This window comes from Festucalex cinctus, chromosome 5 (assembly GCF_051991245.1).
Source record: "Festucalex cinctus isolate MCC-2025b chromosome 5, RoL_Fcin_1.0, whole genome shotgun sequence".
Classification (NCBI taxonomy): Eukaryota; Metazoa; Chordata; class Actinopteri; order Syngnathiformes; family Syngnathidae; genus Festucalex; species Festucalex cinctus.
The window spans coordinates 5,744,187-5,767,000 of record NC_135415.1 but is presented as its reverse complement, the minus strand read 5'-3'; the positions used below and the strand labels follow the sequence as shown (position 1 = coordinate 5,767,000).

The window sequence follows — 22,814 nt, the reverse complement described above, 5'->3', positions numbered from 1 at the left end:
AGGGCGTAAATTAACGTCGCGCGTGACAAGAACACAAGTGAGAAGCATTTGTTTATTACCATGGTGACGATGTAGAAGGTCATGAAGTAGAGACGACTCCAGTGGCTGGTCATGGAGGTCACGCCTTCCTACAGAGGAGAGAACGCGGCAGCGGTCAAGCAGCAAGAGGCAGGAAGTGACATCATCGTACGACATCGTCTCACCATTGTGATGTACCAGTTGTTGACGACTGTCAGCTCAAAGAGAGTCACTGGGGGGAAACACAAGCGAGCATACTTAAAGGGATTTTTCTTTTTTTTTTTTGCTTCAATCTCAAGGGGTCTCCTAATGTGATGTTTTTGATTCTCCAACCCATTGACCAGGCAGCGCTGCACTTAGATTTTGCACTGCCCATTGATTAAAAAACAAAACAAAACAAAAAAAACGTAGTTGACGTCATTTAACGTTTAATAAAATCACGATGTATGCCGCCATAATCGTGATTAAATGTTTTTGGCGGTCAAAGAGTTAAAGAGGAAGTCAACGTTAAACATTTCTTGACAATAATCTGTTGTACGTGACCTCACTAGTCTGAACACGACATTCTGATTAATATTACATTTGTGAAATATGAGTGATGAAGCAAAATCCAGTCGTTTTTATCCATCCCAGGGGGCGGCCATTTTGACACTTGATGTCGACTGAATATGACATCACAGTTGGGCTCAGGCAAGGACCAATCACAGCTCAGCTTATTTTCTGAAGCTGAGCTGCGATTGGTTGTTACCTGAGATTTGAGCAACTGTGATGTTATTTTCACTCGACAGTAAGTGGCAAAATGGCCGCCCCCTGGGATGGATAAAAACGACTGGATTTTGCTGCTCAAGTCATATTCATTCCACAATGCGATATTTACCAAAATACCGTATTTATGCTTATGGGACTATATGGAACATATTGTCAATTATTTTTATTTCTTCTATTTTTTCATCACTTCCATACTTTAAACAATTCCAGTTTGTTAAGCAACTGAACATGATTTAGTGATGGTATTATGTTGATGTTTTTTGGAACGAGTACAATGCCAATAAAAAAAAAAAAAAAAAAAAAGGATCTCACCTAGAGGTAAATCATTTTAGAATTCGCAATTTGAAGACGTCCAATGGAGTAAGGCATGGTTGGGCCCCTCTAAATTCTGTATTGCGAATAAGTTTAAAGAAATTCATTTTAAAATATTTATCCTTGTAATCTCCAATTTTGCAGCTATTGATGTGAATTGCTCGTTTTGCAACAATGAAACCATTAACCATTTATTTTGTCAATGTTCTTTTTCATCTAAGCTTTGGAATGATGTTAAGGAGTTTATTTTTTGTAATACTAGTCACATATGATATAATATTTGGTTTTGAAAATGAAAACTGTGCTTACCCATGTGGTAAATCTTACATTGCTTTTGAGTAAAGTCCATATACACAAGGCTAAATTGTAATTATTTTCCATGTCTCCTTTTTTTTTTTTCATTTAAGCTTAAATCATATTAATGTACTGTCTATTGGTAGAAATAGGATATCTGTGCGTACGTTGTATGTGAGTGAAACTTCTCATGCAACCCCCGACAGACTTGGAATATTTGTTTGAATGGTGAGTTGACTGCAAGTTTTTTGTTTTTTTTTGGTTAGATTGTTGTTGTTTGTTTTAACTCATTTGCTCCCAAAAACGTAAAAACATGTTCTATTTTAAAATGTATCCCCCAAAGACGTGTTTATACGTTTTCTGGTTGTTTTTTTTACGCTAAGCATACAGAAGGCTGTGATGCAGACTCTGAACTGAAGAGAATGCTTGAAGCAATGCTAGTTATTGCAAAAACGGCCAGCAGGTGGCAGTAGAGGATAAGAGATCAATCAGAGCCGTGTTGCAGAAAGGCTTTTCCCCCCACTGTTTTAAACAGATTTGTGAATAATGATGAAACCTGGCTATATTCTAAGGCTAATTGCTGCAAAACAGAAACGGATAGAAATACACTTTTTATTCCTGATTAAATAAGAGACTCTAATTTTTCTTTTGGTAGATTCCATGTTTTTATAGCAATAGAACACAATATTCTGTGGGCCTTGCAAAATAAGTCTAAATCTAGTAAAACCGCCGGGAGCGAAGGGGGTTGCTTCAGTGAAAATGGCTGGGAGTGAATGAGTTAATTGCTGCACTTTAAAAAAAAATAAAATAAAAAATAAGTATAATGCCAACACAGTCAAATAATTCAAAGTCAAGCCAGCCGCGCTTTCCACATAATAGAAGAAAACTTGTTACCAAAGCTGCTGAGAATGTTGTTGAAGTTGTTGAGATAATAGTAGCCTCCTTCCAAAACAGTTTTGTTGCCATGCGTGACGTTGATCGGCCTGTACGAGTCGGCCACTGTGCTGGTGCTGACGACGAACACAACGTAAACTCATTTAACAATTATATTTCTTGACGCTGACGACCAAAAGGGACACCATTTCAGTGACGTACTTGCAGCAGTTGGGGTAAACAGCATCAGCGAAGAATTCCATGCCCACGATGGCAAAAGAGTAGTAGAAGATGATCAAGGTCAAACCCAGACTGGCCATCCTGGGGAAAAGCTCGAACATGGTGTCCAACACGTTGCGATACCTCTTCTTGATCTTAAACAACCTGCAAATCGTGCGGAGCGTGAAAAACGTTCCAATATTTCTCGACAAATTCTTCAGATTTGGTGTTAGAAAGTGCACCGAAGAAGCTGAAGTGGTCGAAGCACAACAATGAAGTAGAAGGGCTCCATATTGAAGGCGAGTGCGATCAGACCCAGGAAGGCAAACACGGTCACAGAGAAGTCAAATCTGAACAGATAGAGGACAACGTGATAAGGACAAGTACAAGGAAGTACAAGTAGAAGTTGAGTACTCACAGATTCCATCCAGAGCTGAAGTAAGCCCACGGTCCCAAACCGGAAATCTTCAAAAGCACCTCCACACCATAAACTGGAAACAGAATTACAGAATTAGGTCAAAATAAGCACATTTTAATGCTGTAATTTTAATACTTTGATATTTTTACTCATATCGGCTCATGCCTATTAATAAATTTTCCCGGTGTGTCTGTGAAAACTGCTCCTTGCTCTGCAGTGCGTGCACATTTAGACCAGACATGCTGCTTGGTGGTAAACCAGAAGAGTTACTAACAAAAACATTTTTGCCATCCAGCATAATAAACATATCCTTTAGGTATACATATGACTGTTATTATAAAATGCAAGTAAATGAATGTGGAATATCGGGATATAGACGTATCGCCTTGAAGATCAAGTATTGGGATACATATGTATCGCGATACGTATCGAATCGTGGCCCCTATATATATATATATATATATATATATATATATATATATATATATATATATATATAACAAAAACGTTTAAACAAGGTTTGATTTATTCAAAAATCTTGTGCAAAATGTTCAGACAATAACATAAACTGATTTTGAATCAGTTTTAACGGAAATCTAATATACTGTACATAGCCTGTGCAAAAAAAGCTACTTGTATCTTTTGCATAACTTAAATGCCACATACCTTGTGCAAAAGAGAAAAAAGAAAAAGCTACTCACAGCTTTTTCTCAGCTTAAATGCCATACATAGCTTCTACAAAAAAAGCTACTTATAGCTTTTGCATAATCTAAATGCCACATAGTTTGTGCAAAAAAGCTACTCATAGCCTTTTGCTCAACTTAAATGCCACATACATAACATTTGCAAAAAAAAAAAAGAAAAAGTTACTCACAGCTTTTGCTCATCTTAAATGCTATACATAGCTTATACAAAAAAGCTACTTATAGCTTTTGCATAACCTAAATGTCACATACATAGCTTTTGCATAACTTAAATGCCACAAGTAAGTAGTTTTAACAATTGTAAACAGGTATTGTAAACCACAAATCCAATATTCTACCACTTGTGCAAAAATACAACTCAACTCACAATAACATTTGTATATAACAGAACTTCAAGATAGTTCTTATTTCCATTCAGGTTTCAGGAAAAAAAAAAAAAAAAAAAAAACTGTTGCCTTGAAAGTAGTGAATGGAGGTTTACTATCTCACTGATAGAACCCAGCCTGTTCAATTAGGTGTTACCTGTAAGATACTAAAACACGAGAACGGGGGTCAATACTGGGCCCCCTGCAATTTACCGTTTTGCTACATGGCTTAGACAAAAGGTTCCCAATTTTTCATTTCAATTTTTTATGTTGATAAAAGTATTCTACTGCTTTGCAACTACACCTGTGCAAGCCTTTGCAAATCTTCAGCATGCTTTCAAATAATTTAGTCCAACATGAGCTTGTTGTCAATGTCAACGCAGATAAAACTGCAAAATTTGTTACAAAGGGCAGGCAAGATATTGAGTTGGTTTCTTGGGATCTTTTATTGATGAGAACGTGCTATAGGTTTCTAAAAAGCTGAAGATTTACTTGGTTTGTAATACAGAAACAAGTCTCGTTTTTCTTTTATGGTTAAAAAGAAACTGATTGCATCTACTTGAATACGGTGATCTTTTGTATGAATGCAGATGTTGGACAGTGTACATCAGGCAGCTGTGAGATTTATTACTAACTGCGGATTTCTCACTCATCATTGTACTTTGAACTCTAAAAGTCAGCCGGGCTATTTTGAGCACACGTTGCCTTGGACATTGGTATGCTTGCATTTATCAAGCTATTCCAGGCTACTAAACTCCAGAGGAACTTTCTTCCACGTTGATCTATTACACATGGTTAACCAAAGTTAAACTATATACACCGGTATAAGTGCAAATCTCTTTAGATATACTAAAATTAATATTTTTTTTTAAACCAGAATATTTAGCACATATTTCATTAACTAGTTGCACTATAAAAGGCTAATTTGCATGCTTGTGGATTAAAGTGTGCAGCTTGCTCACTGGTAAGGAAGACAATGTAATTCCATGGCACCAATCTCGACCAAGAGAAGCCACCTGCAGGAGAGATTATAATCTGTAGTTAAATTTATTGAGTTTGGCCTCACAAGAAAAATGTCTTACTTTCAAGAGTGAACGTCTCCACGAGGATCCACACACCGTTGATGGCCACGACCACATCTGTAGTGTGTAGGAAAATAGTTAGGGGGCACGTGCAATATAAAAGAAAACGAAAATACTTACACATGGTGTACTGGAAGGCCTTAGACTTCACCAGCAGATTGATGCCTGTGAAAGTTAAAAGCAGAATATGAAAAAAAATAAAGGAGATTCAAACTTGAGGGAGCAATTTAGTAAACATGCCTTTTAAAATAATGTAGGCTGTATGTGGGAGGTCATCAAACCAGTGTTCCCCACTGCGCCGTGCCTACACAACAAATACCGTATGTTTACAACAGCAGGAAAAAAAAAAAACAAGTCTGGCAAGTACACTACATTACCTTCCATTTAAGGCCTGTCACCTCGTAGAACTTATAAAAGTTCTGCAGACTACAAGAGTCAAAGGCACACGTACAAAAATGCACTAAACTGTAACAGAAAATCAGATTTTGAGCGATGTAGGGGAGTGACTGACCTGAGCATAGGAGCACCAGATGTGTTAAGAGCTTTATAAGTGAGGAAGCGGTCTCTCGCCGACATCCTTGGTCTGTAAAACCGCATCAGGCCATCAAACTGTTTCAGTGACACCCCCGTTGGTCTCTGCGGGGAAACGGTCGACGCGCATTTGACGTTTTGGATGCTTCGAAGCTTGGCGCGGTGAGCACATACGGAAGTTTGAGAATTTCATACCTGGCGGCTGACTAACAGCTGGAAGGCGTGGTCGACAGCAGAGCGCTTGTGAAGCAACAGAGACTTGAACTTCATCTTCTCCACGTCATTGAACGTGTCAAACACCACTGCAAGGAGCTATGAACAGAGGAAAGCAAATCAGCAAGATTTCGTGAAATGTATGAAAATTTTTTATGCTAACTCGTATACAAACACGTGGTTAGCTGTTTGGGGATTTAATTTGGGAATCTATCCATTTATTTGTTGCTTTTGTGGTCAGGCCAAAGTGATAAAGTAGTAGTTTAGCACCATCTTGTGGAATCTTGGTGTTTCCATTTTTTCATTTGGTTTAATATGTTCAGATTTTTGCTACTTGTGGCAGGGCAGTTTCACTCCATTTACTTTTTATTACTAGCAGTCGTCAACTTCTTTTTACCACAATAATAATGTAAAAAAAAAAAAAAATAGGATGCACAAGGATCTGCATCATATACATATACACATAAATATATATACATATACACACATAAATATATATACATATACACACAAATATATATACATATACACACATATATATATATATATATATACATATACATATACACACATATATATATATATATATATATATATATATACCTCTTGATGCAACAACTAGACCAAGAGATCGTGGACCTTTTGCAGCTGAACTGGAGGTAATAGATCAACGATCTCGAAGCTCGTTGCCATCGAGACAGGCTGCAATTCCTGAATCTGGCAGCAGGCGCCGAGAGATTCGAGATGCTGAGCGTGAATCTCAACACACACATACCTACCGTGATGAAAGCAGGCAAAATAATGTTGGAGCCTACTTCAATGCATTGCCAGAACCCCAGAGGCCAAAGTTAGCCACATTTGATGGAAGTGAGGACTGGGACTCATTTCTAATGCCATTTGAACGTCAAGCCAGAAAATGTGGGTTGAGTGCCAATCAACGGGTGGACAGGCTGCATGAGTGTTTAAGAGGAGCTGTGGTACGGTATGTCTGCTCACTACCAGAGCGCACAAGGGAAGATTACGTTCTCCTGGTACAGCAGCTCACTCAACGCTTTGGAAGAACAGACCCTCCGACCACAATAAGGAGAAAGCTTGGGGAACTCCGACAAGGGCGAGAGACGTCAGCTGAATTTGCAGAAGAAGTGAGACGCCTCATCACTCTCGCATACCCAGGAGTTGATCTTCAGCTCCAGGATCAGCTAGCAACTGATGCTTTCCTCAAAGGCTTACGAAACCAAAAGGTGGCTTATGAAGTCATGAATCGTGAACCAGGCTCCCTTGTCGAAGCTCAAAAGTTTGTGGAGGCCCATGAGCATAACTTCAAAGCCACAGTGGGCCGTGAAGCTGAAATAAGGAACAGAACAAGGCGCATTTTATGGGTTGATGAAGGAGACATGGGTGAAGAAGCTGCTGCCATATTCCGCAGGGTCCAGACTCCCCAATTTGTCACAGTTGACCAGTTTGCTGTCCTGATGGACCAGGTGAAGGCCCTTGTCGACAAAGTGGACAATTTGCAGGTGCAAGTGGGAGACCTCTGAGCAATAAGCACAGGACTCCAACAGCCCAAAGCAACTCAAAGCCTTGTAACAGAAAGAAAACAAAACTACCAGCAGTTACATCCTAACCGAGGACGTTCTCAAACACCCAGCCCAAATCGTGGAGCAGCAGGCCCATGTTTCAAATGTGGAGAAGCAGGACATTTCCGGAAAGACTGTGTTTGATCGCCCAGCCCAGTCCCTGAACGTAATTACGTTGATAAGCGTACAGATTTCCCGCTGCGGTCAGGTGGAGGTTTGGACAGCTCAGATTTGGACACAGATCACCAGTTGCAAGGCCGGCAGGTATGCTGCACCAAAAAGAAAGGTGACCCCGGGTTTTCACCGGATGCGGTTGCGGTGCGGTCCGGCGACGCAAGCAATTAGATTCCATTCATTCGAATGGTGCAGTTTACACCGCTTGCGGGTGCGTTGCGTGTCGACTGCGTCTCAGCTGCGGCGTGCCGCAGGCCTTCCGCAAGGATAGACCTATTTTCTATTTTTGCCGGACGCCGCAGCGGTAGGCCTCCGGCAAATGGCAAGCTAGCACAAAACACATCGAGCAGGACAGGAAGACCGACGCAGTTTCAAAATAAATTTCCGGTTACCTTTCAGAAAAAACACTCGCCAGCTCCTATTTCGCAAGCTTTTTCAGCAAAACGTGACGTGGGCGTCGCCGGGCCATGTGCTCATTCACGGTTTAAACACCAGCGAACATGGACGAGGAGAGGTTTATATTGGAGGTGGAAAACCACAAAATAATATATGACACGGCACATTCTTTTTAGAAGGACAACCAAAAAAAGGATGCTGCATGGAATCTCATAGCAGAAGAAGAAGAAAAGGTTAAATCAAAAGAAGTCCACCTCTCTTTCTGCTTCTCTGTTGAGCACAGACTTTCTGTATGTTTGTTGTTGTGAAATGCCACATGATCGCGCGCGCGCGGTCCCGCGAGACACGTTGGGAAGTGGGCGGCAACGCAGCTGCCGGACCGCAGCTGTGCGGAGCCGGTGTGGATTGACAAAAAAATTGACCCGTCCGGAGCACGCAGTCAAGACGTACCGCACCGCAACCGCACCGCAACCGCATCCGGTGAAAACCCGGGGTGAGAGTTTACAAATTCCAGTAACCATAAATGGCATTCAAACTCATGCTGTGGCAGACACTGGCGCGCAAACCACTGTAATATCCGAGGAACTGTATCAAAGTATCCTGAAGGACAAAATAGTATCTGCAGACCTACACCAGACCTACTTATTAAATGCAGGAGTTGGAGCTGGAATGAAAGCCAAACATGGACTTAGAGTGACCTTTCAAATTGGAACCAAGTCTATTGCCTGGGAAGTGCATGTGGCTGTTCTTCTTGGGATTTGATCTAATGAAGGCTCATGATGTTGTCATCTACACCCGTGGCAAGGTCTTCATTGGAGATGAACTTGTGCCCTCAAAAATTGTTCGGGATAATGGATCAGACTACGATGTGGCTAGAGTGATCCTTAGAGAAACCACGACCATACCAGCTTCATCTGAATGCATTGTTTGGGGTGAAGTGGAGGACCTGAGGCCAGGAGTCACTGCTGTGCTAGAGCCTTTACACATCACAGACAACATAACATTTGGAAGTGTTCTGGTCACTATGGAAAGAAGGGTACCAGTCAGAGTGTGCAATTTCTCAACCAAAAGAACTTCCCTAATAAAAGCAGCCTGTCTTGGTGTCCTCGTTGAAGTTTGCCCTGAACCGCCAAGTGTATCAAAGAAAAGTGCAGAGACTAGCCATGCAGATGGCGATGCAACATCACTGGTGGTAGGAAGAGTAGCGACGACCCATGACATTCCTGAACACCTTCAAAGCCTGGTTGCTGCTACAAGTGAAGCTCTCAGTGAAGAACAACAACAGCGGTTCATTCGGCTACTACTCACATATCAATCAATCTTTGCCAAAAATGACTCTGACCTTGGTTACATGTCATGTTGGTTACGCACAAGATAGACACTGGATCCGCGAGATCTGTACGTCAGCCAGTGAGAAGAACTCCTCTTGGATTTCAAGGTGAAGAGGAAGCACACCTTAAAGCCATGCTAGAAGCAGCTGTAATCACACCATCTACATCTGAATGGTCCTCCCCAGTGGTCCTAGTGCGCAAAAAAGATGGAGGAGTAAGGTGGTGTGTCGACTACCGTAGTTTGAACAGTCTCACTCTCAAAGATGCTTATCCCCTACCTCAGATTGAAGAATGTCTCGATGTTGTTGGTGGTGCAACCATGTTCTCAACCCTCGACCTTCAGTCTGGCTACTGGCAGATTGCAGTGGATACCAAAGACCGCGAGAAGATGGCGTTCATCACCAAATGGGGCCTTTATGAAGACACTAGAATGCCCTTTGGACTATGTGACGCGCCAAGCACGTTTCAACGGGCAATGGAGCTCGTACTCAGAGGCCTTCAGTGGGAAACCCTTCTCATCTACCTGGACGATGTCATCGTTATCGGCCATGGAGTGGACAAAAGCTTGGATCGGCTTGAGCAAGTCTTCCAGAGCTATGGACTGAAACTGAAGCCATCCAAATGTCATCTGCTCCAAGAGGAAGTTCTCTTCCTGGGTCACATCGTGAGTGGTGAAGGGGTCAAACCGAATCCAGCACTCATCAAAGATGTACAGCAGTGGAGCTCCCCCACTAACCTTCAAGAATTACAAGCTTTCCTTGGGCTGTGTAATTATTACCGCAAGTTTGTTCCAAATTTCACAGAACTGGCAAGCCCCCTTCATACCCTGCTCAAGAATAATGCTGTATTTCTATGGACTGACGAGCATGAAGCTGTTTTTGCAAAGCTGAAAAAAAAACTGACCACTGCACCCGTGTTGGGCTATCCTCGCGTAGAAGGACAGTTCATTCTCGACACAGATGCCTCCAACAACAGTGTCGGCGCTGTCCTGTCACAAGTCCAGTGGGGAGAAGACCGAGTGCTAACCTATGCCAGCAGCCATCTCTCACCAGCTCAGCAAAGGTATTGTGTCACTCGTCGTGAGTTGCTAGCCGTTGTTTGATTCACACGTCAGTTCCGCCACTATCTACTAGGCAGAAAGTTCATAATTAGGACCGACCATGGCAGTCTCACCTGGCTCTTCCGGTTCAAATGCCCTGAAGGACAGCTAGCTCGGTGGATAGAAGAGTTGAGCCAATATGACTTCCACATTGAACATCGAGCGGGTAAATTGCACGCAAACGCGGACGCCATGTCCAGGTTGCCAGGAGGAAATGTGGACAAATGTGACTGTTACTGGGCTGGGATCAGCCTGTCAGACCTGCCATGTAAGGGTGCACGTACTGCCGGAAAATTCACGAACAGTGGGTCAAGTTTGAAAATGATGTTGATGATGTCGTGCCACTTACAATAAGGTGCATCAAGCCCCAAAGTCTCACACATAGTCAAGACAACCTGTCACCTGAAGATGAACCAGCTGTGGAGAGCCCGGGAGTCAACTGGCTCAAATCCCTTGGTCCGGAGCAACTGGCAACACTTCAGAAAGCAGATCCAGTCCTCGCCACCCTTCGGATATATATATATATATATATATATATATATATATTCCTGATGAAAGAAGAGACTAATCTTTCTTTTGATATGTTCCATGTTTGATAACAATATAACATAATATTCTGTGGGCCTTTCAAAATCAGTCAAAATCCAGTAAAACAGCTGGACAGCTGGGAGCAGAGGCTGTTGCTTCAGTGATAATGGCTGGGAGTGAATGAGTTAAGAACATATAGTAATTAACATAATATTTAACTGTAATTTGAAAAACAAGTTGAGAACTACTGAGTGTCCGCCAACCACCATCAATTTCAAAGTCATTTTGTGCTTCAACTGAAACAAGCTCGTACCAAGTTCATGATGAAGTAGAGCTCAATGGAGAGGTACACAATGAAGAACACGCAGGACCAGCGGTTCTTTGCGTACGCCGGCATCATCACATCAGGGAAACTACGAGAAAAGGCAGTTGAAACTTGCTTGCTCGTGCGTCACTTGACTGCTCCAGGTGCTGTTGTGCTTACTTTGCCGTGGTCAGCAGCACAAACAGGCTAACCATGCTGTTCTCCAGCGTGTTGAAGTACTGTTGTGACGACGGAGGCTCAAAGTCAGAAAATGTGAGCGCAACACACGCACACACAAAGTCTCAAGACTAAAGACATTAGAATGAAAGTCTAACTTACTGGATCTGAAGTGTTTGTAGAGAAGAGGCAGAAACCTGAATTGAGAGGGAAAACAAAACAAAACATAGTAAGGGGTTAAAAAAAAAAAAAAAAAAAAAGACTGCATTTTTGGTAAGTGTGCTCCAAAAATGATTCATTTTAGCTTCATAAAAATACAAATCAAGTAAAACTAATTATGAACATGGGTCCTGCACCAAGATGCAATTCAAGCAATTTTAATATGTTTTGTCATTCTACAACTATGGATAATTACTTTATGGAAATATATTTTAAAAAAAATAAATAAATCAAATTTGTGTTTTACTTAACCCTATAAGTTAAATTTTATTCTAACATGAATTTTACATTTTTATAATTGTAGGTTTTTTTTTTACAATAAATTTTCTTGATATTACATTCATTTATTTCTATAATTATTAGTTAATTATTGTAATTTGAATGATTTTTTTAATAATCATTTGCATTTCCATGTTCATTATATAATGTAACAAATGCATGTAATTTAGAAATTCAGAAAGAAGACTGCATCGGTTTAAAGACAGTATGTTGTTCTTAACTCATTCACTCCCAGTCATTTTTACTGGATTTCGACTGTTTTTTCAAGGCCCACAGAATATTGTGCTGTATTGTTATAAAAACATGGAACCTACCAAAAGTAAGATTAGATAGTCTCTTCTTTCATCAGGGAAAAAAAGAAAAAAAAAAGAAAAAGTATATTTCTATCTGTTTCTGTTTTGCAGCAATTAGCATTAGAATATAGCTAAGTTTCATCATCATCATCATTGCTTCAACCGTGCTCTTCAGTTCAGAGGCTGCATCAAAGCCTTATTTTATGCTATAGCATGAAAAAAACAACCCAAAAAACGTATAAATACGTCGTTGGAACACTAATATTTAAAATAGAACGTATTTATACGTTTTTGGGAGCTAATGAGTTAATGATGTTTCAGGACTATGTATAGTGAGGTTTATGAAATGACTTATTGCATCTAAATAAGTACTTAGCACTTTTCAAAATGATGCTCACCCAAAATAGCAAATATGACCATGAAGAAGAGCAGAAGCAGAAGGATGTCAATAAATGGTGGGAGAGACTGGAAGATCTGCCGCAAATTTCTGATTGGATGAGAGAAACGCTGTTATCTTTGCTGAAAAACATTCTATTTGTGGTAACACTGAAAACTTGGGCAAGATCCTTTAAGTGTTTTTTCAGTCACGTACACTCCTGTTCAAATGTTTGGGTTCACTTAAATGTATATATTTTTTTAAAGTAAAGCACTTTTTTTTTTTTTTACTTAAAAGAACGATCAAAAATGTGGTCTAGTAATTGGTCATATGGTTAAAAAAAAAATTACCGTAAGCTTTTCTTACAAAAAATAAGGTCATTTCTAAGTGACCCCTAAACTTTTGAATGTTTGTGCACGTTTCATGAAAAACGTGAAACATGTCAGTGTGACAGCAAAACACTGACACAGTATACCTGCGCACAGCACCGCAGTATCGACAGTCCACCAGGAATATTGGTCTGAGTGCTCGGGTCACTCGCATGTGGGACGTCTGTCGGACCAGAACCACTATGGCCTCTACAAACTGCAGTAGCAACACACACGCCTGGAAAAAGACGAGCGACAGGGATGTGAGCTATGAGTGAGTTACAAACAACACAATTCAACCGTTTTAAGCTACCACAGAACAAATTCAAGTCAAATTAAGGTAGCACTATCACTGTCCAGACTTGTGAAACATCACACTCTCCCATCACTGACCTTCACCATGGTCCTCTTGTGCCGTATGAATGTGTGGAAGCCCAGCCAGCGGAGCTTCATGCACAGTTCAAACGCCACAATAACCAAAGCGAGCAGCTCCAGAGTGGCGTGAATCTGCACAGGGGAGCGCGACATGCTCAGAGAAGCTTTGACACGTATGCTCAACTTTTACTCACGTAGACGTCCAGGCGCAGCGAAGGCACCGCGGGAGCCTCGCACAGCGACAGCGTCATGAGCAGGAGGCCCGTTAGCAGCTCCATCATGTAAAAGAGGTGGTTGTGGGCAAAGAGGTACGCCGCAAGCGCCTTGGGGTTTCGCGGATGGGTGAAGAACTTGTCGTTGTTCTCGCCCTCCTATTGGTGAAAGTTAGCTAGTTTTAACTAGTGCAAATAAATACTCCGCAAGTAAGCTTTTATCCATTTTTTTACTTAATCATTTTCAAAATTGAATAGATTTGTAGTTCTTTTAAGGTCTTTTTTAAGATATTTTTTGTTTTGTTTTTTTAACTATACAATCCATTTCAGGGGGCGGCCATGTTTTTTTTTTTTTTTTTTTTTTTTTAAAGTACATTCACTCACACATGCAAACATTGTCTACATCCTTGGCAAGCGACTGTAACCACTCCGCTACTCAGAGCCCGGGGGCAGCCATTTTGCCACTTGCTGTCGACTGAAAATAACATCACAGTTGCCAATCACGTGCTCACCTGTTTTCTGAAGCTGAACAGTGATTGGTAATTGGCTGCACCTTGATATGAAAAAAATGGGTGGATTTTCCTACTTAACTCATATCCCACAAACATAATATTACCGGTAACCAGAATTCTCTGTTTAGACTAGTAGTGGCCCATGCAATGTATTATTGTAAAGAACATTTTGGGTTTGACTTACTCTTGAATTTAAAATTTAGCGTTGTTAGACAATAGACTTTGATTGGTGTCTCTAATTTTTACAACATTAAAGCTGCTACATGGAACTTTTCCCCGAAAAAATATATTTACCATAGCCTTTTTATTTGACCATTTATGACTGAAATATCTTCTAATTAATACATTAACACCTTAGATGTTCAACAATATGTGCAGTTATGTTTGTCATCAACAGGTTACAGTAGCAATTCAAAATTGAATATTCAGTAGCTTTAATATTTTAGGAAAATTACACAATTTGATCAATCTCATTTACAATGAATGCATTTGTTGAAGTACATAATTTTGTACTATATATATGAACAATTCTGAAAAGGAAAATTAAGTTTTTCAAACAAACCTGTTGCTGTGTAATCATGTAAATAAACACTGCACATTTATAATAATTATAAGAAGCCAAATGTATTATGAAAAACATTCAGAAACAACTTCTGTAATATTAAATCATGAAATTATATTGTTGTTTAAACAATGCTGTAATGACAACATCAAACTTGAAGGTCATTCCACCAAGGCCAAACTCCATAAAAGGGGGGGTGAAACTAGCAGGCTACTTCCTGGTTCATGGTTTATAACGTCCACCCAAAATCTCAGTCATAACATGACTTTGTGATTCTGGGCTGTGGATGGTTCCATTTTTGGAGTGTGACTTAAAAACTATACTACATAAAAAAATAAAAATAAAATCATATAACAAGCTATTGATTAGCAAAGAGTACACTCAAATTAGAGGGGAGAAAAATAACATTTCATTACACTTCCTGCCTCAGCTAAACACCAATAAAAACAATGTGGTCAGGTGTTGGGTGAAATAAAAATCACAATCATGTGACGCTGCAGCTCTGCTCGCAATTCTGTACTCTTGCATGCGTGCATGTGAATACCTGCAAGTAGATGGCCGCCTCCTGGTAGTTCATCTCCCAGCTTTGCCGTAAAGACACATTGTTTGCTCGGTGGGTTTGAGGCCCAGGTGTTGACACCACTGCACTATTTACTATGTCATAGTTCCCTGCACCTCCATCTGCAGGAACATACAAGCATAAAGAGTTAAAAAAATAAAAAAATAAAAAGAGAGTAACAGGGCTGAGTTAAAAATAGGTCAAAAATACTACACAGCTGCTCCTACCATAGCAGTCCAATTGTATCTGCAAGTAATAGGACGAGACCACCAAAGGAATATCATTACTTCTCAGATCTTGACGTAAATCGGCTCTGTGGCTGTTTGAATGCGCCATTGATCCTTCAGGAGCTGAGTGTGAGTGTTTCTCAGTGGTTGTCTACAGCACGTATCATTTGCAGTATTAACGGTCTTGTTTCAGCTTCCACACACATGGGGATACAGATGGCCCAACATTCCACAAGACTGATGTGAACTGCAGAGACTTTTGAGCGCTATAATGTGTGAGTGTCTAGGACAAGCAAAGGAAGCAAAGAGTGGATCCATTCAAAACACGAGTTGGGTTGTACAAAGCAAAATATCCCTTTGATGCCAACTTTGAAAGGAAAATCATCTCCTTGTGCCTCGTCAGGAAATCATCTCACGTGTAGTGCATGATTCAGGCATGTCTTAAAATGTTGTCATAATCAAGCACACTAAGTGAATCTGAAAAAGGCAGCCACAGCAGTGCTGAACCTCAAACTCCATTTAAGCAGTCATCATCATTCGTCAGAGAACAATCACAGTTGGAGCAAAAACGCATGTCTGATCCAGCCTCGTCACACTCACCGTTTGTATAAATCTAAACACAAACAAGAGTCACAACCACTAATCTCCACCCCTACCCCATCATGTGACCTCTCATATGATTTGTAACAACTGCAGTCAATTTGAAGAAATCCACTTTCAAGAGTTCCCTCGATCCAGAAAAACCTCCCAAGGATACTCCTCAGCAACAGAATGTTTCTTTCTTATCCGACACTCCCTGGCATCCAGGAAAACAACCGCCTCCTCTTCCTGTTCATTTCCAGACCCGGTCTGATCAAGCACAACATTCACACACGTTCTACACATGACCACCAAGGCGGGGTGAAGGATTCTGCTGAGGCAGCATTTTCTCTGAAGAGACACTTATGTAACTTTTATGATGGGGAACACAGAAGGCTGAGTGTATGCTTGCATGTCAACAAAAGTGGCCTCATAATAAGAAAATGACTATTAGCATTGACTGTACATCATAAAATACACCCACTCAGTTTTTCATTAGACACATCCATCCATCTTCTACACATGGGTGAGTTTGAGCCCATCTTAGCCAAACCCAGACACAGAAAGATACCAACCAACCTCAACTTGCGACATGAGTTGCTAGACAACAAGTGAGAGCAAACATTGGACAAGACAGTCATCCATTGCTGGAGTTCTCCATTGCAAGCCAGCGAGACTTCCTTGTTCGCTGAGCTGCTCACTCGACCAATGACAGGCAGTTTGCAACAGCGGAGTTCAACCCAAAGCATCATTTGAATAACATTTCGACTTGGCAGTACGGCCCAAAACTGCAAAAATTAAAAATAAATAAATGACTAAATGACTAAATAAATAAATAAATAAATACACATACATACATACATACATACATACATACATACATAACTAAATAAAATACATCACTAAATAAATAAATAACTGGCTAAAAGTGAAAATAAAAATGGATATAAAAAAAACAATTAAATAAATTAAATACATATATTTGCGCTTTTTATTTCCATTTCTATTTCTTTTTTATATACATAATTTTTTAATTATATTTTTATATCCATTTTTAGTTTCACTTTTAGTCATTTATATATTTATTTATTTAGTCATGTATTTATTTTGAATTTTGGCAGTTTTGGTCCTCCATACCCTTCAAACCTGAAACAACTGGAGCACTTTGCTCATGAAGAGTGGGCCAAAATACCCGCTCAGAAGACAGTGCAGTAATCTCATTGAAACGTACAAAAATCATTTCATTTCATTAAAAGAAACAACAATCATTTGATTGCAATGATTGGTTCAAAAGGTGTGCGATAGGATATTAAGTTAAGGGTACCATAATTTTTTTGCAGGCCTGTTTCATGATTTTTTTTTTTTAAAATAATTGAATCGCAATTCAAAAGAAAGGTCTGATTTTAATTGGCCAATTTTCAGTAAACAAACAAAAAAAAAAGTTATTATTTTGTATTCATTGACTACTGTGGGGTTATCACTCAGCTCCCAATGTATTATCATGTACAATATAATGTTTTTATACCATTTGTTTGTTTGTTTTTTCCCCACACATTTTTAAGAAACATCGATTTTCGTTCTTGTTGTACCTATAGTTAAGGGAGGGTTAAAAGGAGAAATGCAGATAGCTGTACTTACTCTCTGCCCTGCGATTGGTTGGCAACCAGTCCAGGGTGTCCCCTGCCTACTGGCCAGAGCCAGCTGAGATAGGCGCCAGCACCCCCGCGACCCTTGTGAGGAATAAGCTGTCAAGAAAATGGATGGATGTACTTACTCTCATCTGGCCTCTCTGGCTCGTCGTTGAGTAAGCCGCTGTTTGCATCGTCCCAGGTGAGGATGAGAGGCACGTCATCGTCGTCGACCTCCATTCTTTAATAAAAGTAAGACAATCTCATTAAAAACCTCGACCTAGTGGGGGGGAAAATACATTTCAAGTGTGACGTTCGCTAGTTACACCAGTACTGTTCACTTGAAAACTGCTCTCAACAAAATGTAATAAGCTAAAGCTACATTTGTTAGCTAACAAGACAAGTACTTCGCGTACTGTTGTAAAACAGCAACATGAAATAAAATGTGTAGGAGACCACAAGCATCGAAGTTCTTATCAAGTTAATGTACAAAAGGGTTTTTGTTTACAGGTTTCGTGTCCTAGAACGCAGAAGGCATCTGTCATTGACTCAATCGGCTCAGAGTCACAAGCTGTCAGACTGCGTACATCGCGGCATCGTCGGATTCTGGAACATAAAATAGACCAACTTCGAAAATATTAGGCGTATTTGCCAAACACGACAAGATCGTTTGAAACAATTTTCCTCGTGAGCAAAAACACCAAACGAAGGGTATTTAAACGAATCTCAGAATCCAAGTTGGATTTTTGGTGGGGTGTCGCTTTTTACGACAATTTCAGTGCTTCACGGCAGGCTGTAGCTTATTGTTTTCAAAATAAAGGTTATCAACCGATCAGTGCAACACGGAACACCAATACGTATTTTGTGGGCCTATGATATGATTGAGACATAAGAATATTTGAATAATTGTTGACTACATACACATTTAATTGTTTGCCTCCCATAATTTCATTTGGCCGCCGTTGTTGATAGTATCATAGCAACCGTAAACATGTTTGGCGAGCTACAGGTCAAGTAAGTATGTTTTCTGATTCATTTTCAATATAACCTGTAGCTGTAATAATATACATCTACACTATCTTGTCTTTTAGTAAATGCCGTTTTTATGGATGTGTTGGTTTTGCCAACGAGTGACAATGTTTTGAAAACACATGTGTAGAGAAAACATCTGACAAACTGGAATTACACTAGTGACAAAAGTAAAGAATAAAAAGCCGTGAACATGAAAGTATATATGGAAGAAAACAATTTGAGGATGGTTGAATAAATGTAGTATATTTTTTTTCCCATGTAGCAAAAAACAAAACAAAAACCATTTAATTTTTTTTTTCAATGTAGCAATAACGCGTTGGAGAAATGTTGGTTACGTGACGTCATCATACAGTAAGAAGGGTCTGACGCTAGGGGCGTTGTTGCAATGTTGACGTTGTCAAGCAACAGCCAACAATATGTAACTATCTGGTAGTCTCACATCTCATTGTTTTCTCACCATCAGTGACAACTTTGACAACATGTCTGAAGTTCAGCTGATAGAGGGAGACACCACTCAGCTCTTATCCCCGAGTCTGCAGCCGGATGACGATTGGGAGGCTGCTCTTGTCAATGAGGCGCCACAGCAGAAGCTCCTCTCTCCTGAGGCCCAGACCGTTTCAAACATACTGGAGAACTGCATCACACAAATAGAGATAGTATCATCTCTGTTTGCCGTCCGCCAATTAATCTGCTCGTGTGCTGACGTACAAGAGGAGCTCACTAGGATTCTTGATGTGCATCAGATGTTAACCGAAAAGCTGGAAACATCAAATGACTTCAAGGAGATAAAAGATGGACCGGCAGGAGAAGAAAGTGCTAGAAGGAAAAGGAAGGCTCAGCTAGAGAGAGACTACAAGCACTCTGTTAGGGATTTTCTGAGGTTTTTGCGGGCCCACCCTGATGCCATTTTGGGCTTGAAACCAGAGGTTGGCATTGAAGTTGGTGAGACTGAGCACACGCTTATCGTGGGGCTGAAGAAATTTCATGTACATATGATAGAGAGATTGCAGACCAGCCCAGTAGAGGAAATATTGTTAGCTCTTGAGACTGTGTCACCTGACACGGAACTCATTGTCAAACTAGAAGAAACAGCTGTAGCTATCATACAAAAAGACGTTGAGGTGAGCAGTTTATTTAAACCACCAGTTTAAAATTGTCATATTATTTTTTAATCGATGTTTTTACATCAAACAATGCTATTATAAAAAGGGGTGTGTCCACTATACAGTCATCCCTCATTAGAAGCAGCAATAAAAATATAATGTGACTCAGAACACTAAATATGCGACCTCTCCCATGTTTGGATTGGTTTCTTAGATTTCCGAGAAGAAAGATGACATTGAAACTTTGGAGCGTCGTCTTAAGGAGAACCAGATCGAAGTAGTCGACTGGGAGGTTCTTGCTGACGAGCAGTGCCAGGCCGTCATTAAGACTTCTCAGGTGAAGCAAACCAGCGTCCAGCAGGAAATAGACCGACTCAACATTCGAATCCACACTTCGACACTTAAATTCCGAGAGGGAGAGAAAACACTCCAAGAGGTGTGCTTTTTACTTTTTAGGACAATTTTATGACATCATTTATGTGGCAGGGATGACATAAACCCCATGTTTTTCTTTCTTTGGCAGATAAATGAAAATGTGGAGATGGAAATTGAATACTTGCTCGGGAAGTTTGATGATGAAATACAAGAGCACCAGGTACAAACTTTTGAAAGTTTATTTATTTTTATTTTTTTATTTATTTATTTTTTTTTGTTTAATGTACTTAACTGTATCCAATGAATATATACTTGACTAAAATTATTGTCATACAGTCGCCAAGACACTTTGAAAAACAAAACTCTTGTCTCTGAAGTCACCTTTTCCCATCGAAATGAATTTTAATTTTAAAAAAACAAACGTAAAAGGATAATTAAATCGAATAAATAGAATTTATTTGCATCAATGGCCACCAGAGGGCGGTATAATACATATTGCACGTAGATTTGATGGTAAAAAAAAAAACGTAAGAACGCCATTGCAAATAAGTTGCAATAATACTACACAGTGCTTATTATTATTCACTGAGTAAAGACTATACATATGAATATTGTATTTTTAATCTGTGTTTGTTGCTACTGCTCAAATAAAAGTTGTTTAAAGGTTTAATCAATGCTCGTTTTGCATTGTGTGTTAGCATTAAGCTAATGGACTTTGGAAGATAAAGTTAATGTGGATTTGTTAAAGTCACAAAGTGAAATTGTCTTTGTTTGATATTTGTTATATATTGTTGTTATCGTAAATTCTAACTGGTAGTGGAAATTAGGAGCTTGAAACTTTATTTATTTATTTATTTATTTATTTTTGAAGATTTGTGCACCATGCATACTGTTCACTGCCACCATAGCTAGCTTGATCTTAATCATGATATCACTGGGCTATTTATGTAATAAGTTGACAAAAGAATAATCTTACCATCAAATATCTAACCCCAATGTTTTTTTGTCACTTTATTGCCATATTGGTTATAGAATTTGGACAATGACATCATGATAAAGACTACCATAGTCAAACGAAGTAAAATAAACAACTTTTGATCGGGGGGGGACTTCAGTCGTAGGGCTGCGAGGGAGGAAATGGATGTGAACATGCGCCCAAGACAATCCACGAATTGATCAAATCCACGTCACTAACTCTGCCTTCATTTCTCAGACTGATCTGGAGTCATGCCAGATGGATCTTGAGAGGGAGGAAGGGGAACGTCAAAGATTGGAGAAGCCGTACGCTGACCTGGAGGAGGAGTACAACCGCATCATGGAAAAGCGTCGTTTGGCAGAAGAGAAAAGAGTTGCTGAGTCGAAGCTTAAGGTTGCGCTATATTGTCAGTCATGGTGGAGGGGCTACTGTACTCGTAAGATGTTGGCCGCCAACCCCATGACGCCTCCTAAGAAGGGCAAAAAGAAGGGCAAGGGCAAAGGTAAAGGTAAAGGCAAAGGCAAGAAGAAAAAATAGGCTAGATTTAAATGTCACTATATTACGCAACCTGTGTGAGCATTTGGAATATTTGTTTGAGAGGACTGTTGGGAGAGGGTCGTCCCGATGCTGTCATGTTTTTAATGTAACCCAAATTGGGTGAAATAACTAACCCATTGCATCGGCCAATAACTAATGCGTCGGGTTGAGGATTGGGTCAAGATTTTGACCCTACAAGGGGTAAAAACTACACATACGTTAAGTTATCGCAGTAAGTGATGGGTTCCTGGTAACATATTTCATGATGGACTACTACTGTGTTACACAGATGACACTGACAAAATTATTTAAAGGGGTCTTGGTTCTTAAGTTCCATATCAAACATATCCTAGGTTGCCTTTATTGACCTTCTAAACAAGTCATAGATAGTCATGTTGGAACAGGAACGAGCCATGGTCACCAGATGCTGTTTTCATGTTTGAACACATGATGGCAGTATGGGAATGCTGAATAGTGACATCCAACCTTAGCCTGTTGGGGAGTAATGCTCTGCTTGTACTGTACTTAATGTCGAGGAAGCACAAGAGAGCCCGAAAATCCTTTCAAATATGATGTATAGAAATTCGACATTTCTAAATGTCTGTCACTGCATTAAATTATTTGTCTGAAACGATCAGCTCTTGCTAGAGGGAGGGCTAATCGTCACACAGCAACAGGAGTCATTCAACATGAATGAATACATTTCTGTCGGAGTTACCTTTGTTCCTGTCAAATGTATCCTTATGTGGTCACATATTTTTATCACTTTTGTAGTAATTAAAAGTCATGTTTTGAACATGTTTGAGTTACAGTATATGCAAATTGCTTACACAAGGAGGTCATAAGGTAATTCAACCACCTGTGACTACTGTATTGATCAGCAATTCATATAATTGATTTCTCCTGTCCTAGCTACATTGTTTGGTGTTTCTAAATTCTTCCTCAGCATGTTATGATGAATTTCTTTTGGTGCTTATATCTCTTCAGTTGAAACAGATTATGTGATTGTGAGGAGATTATTTTATGAATCTTAAGTCTCCAGGAAGGTCTCTAAACCAAGTTAAATTATAGTATAATCTGATTCATGAGAGTGTAGTTCTATTAAAGATTGATTTGAGACATTTTTTAGAATGTGAGAGGTCATATTTAATGTAATCTATGGAAATAAATTGATGTTATTATCATTATTGTTACAATTACCACCAATTACATGCAAGTT

At 39.8% G+C, this 22,814-nt stretch overlaps 2 protein-coding genes across 8 annotated transcripts in view; one reads left to right on the top strand and one right to left on the bottom strand.

The window, feature by feature from the left end:
- tpcn1 (two pore segment channel 1) overlaps positions 1-18,368 on the bottom strand; it is a 25,346-nt gene extending 6,978 nt beyond the window's left edge. The window contains exons 1-23 of one of the 5 annotated variants that reach the window (XM_077520972.1): positions 18,081-18,368; positions 17,719-17,813; positions 15,124-15,260; positions 13,488-13,664; positions 13,312-13,425; positions 13,026-13,156; positions 12,573-12,661; positions 11,546-11,580; positions 11,387-11,445; positions 11,216-11,315; positions 5,780-5,896; positions 5,565-5,689; positions 5,431-5,479; positions 5,294-5,357; positions 5,174-5,218; positions 5,054-5,110; positions 4,934-4,987; positions 2,903-2,975; positions 2,727-2,834; positions 2,488-2,649; positions 2,287-2,402; positions 204-250; positions 60-128 (exon numbers count right to left, since the gene is read on the bottom strand). In XM_077520972.1, coding sequence (XP_077377098.1) covers positions 60-128; positions 204-250; positions 2,287-2,402; positions 2,488-2,649; positions 2,727-2,834; positions 2,903-2,975; positions 4,934-4,987; positions 5,054-5,110; positions 5,174-5,218; positions 5,294-5,357; positions 5,431-5,479; positions 5,565-5,689; positions 5,780-5,896; positions 11,216-11,315; positions 11,387-11,445; positions 11,546-11,580; positions 12,573-12,661; positions 13,026-13,156; positions 13,312-13,425; positions 13,488-13,664; positions 15,124-15,260; positions 17,719-17,812 — 2,022 coding nt within the window. In that variant the 5' untranslated portion in view covers position 17,813; positions 18,081-18,368. The other 4 variants (XM_077520974.1, XM_077520975.1, XM_077520971.1 and 1 more) reach the window with 4 other exon arrangements.
- LOC144018617 (dynein regulatory complex protein 10-like) lies at positions 17,600-22,814 on the top strand. 3 transcript variants are annotated; one of them, XM_077520982.1, is made up of 5 exons: positions 17,600-17,774; positions 19,068-19,725; positions 19,922-20,143; positions 20,231-20,302; positions 21,296-22,814. In XM_077520982.1, the coding sequence occupies exons 2-5, from the start codon at positions 19,084-19,086 to the stop codon at positions 21,593-21,595; spliced, it is 1,236 nt and encodes a 411-aa protein (XP_077377108.1). In that variant the 5' UTR covers positions 17,600-17,774; positions 19,068-19,083; the 3' UTR covers positions 21,596-22,814. The 3 variants fall into 3 exon arrangements, with proteins under 3 accessions (XP_077377108.1, XP_077377107.1, XP_077377106.1); XM_077520981.1 differs by having other exon boundaries at positions 17,600-17,824; XM_077520980.1 differs by lacking the exon at positions 17,600-17,774 and adding an exon at positions 17,932-18,586.

What these genes read in the sequence shown, in the direction of transcription:
- LOC144018617 (XM_077520980.1), top strand. Translation starts at nt 18,564, where the DNA reads ATGTTTGGCGAGCTACAGGTCAA. An exon ending in TCATACAAAAAGACGTTGAG is followed by an intron (nt 19,726 to 19,921) that starts GTGAGCAGTTTA and finishes TTGGTTTCTTAG; the next exon opens with ATTTCCGAGAAGAAAGATGA. An exon ending in GAGAGAAAACACTCCAAGAG is followed by an intron (nt 20,144 to 20,230) that starts GTGTGCTTTTTA and finishes TTTCTTTGGCAG; the next exon opens with ATAAATGAAAATGTGGAGAT.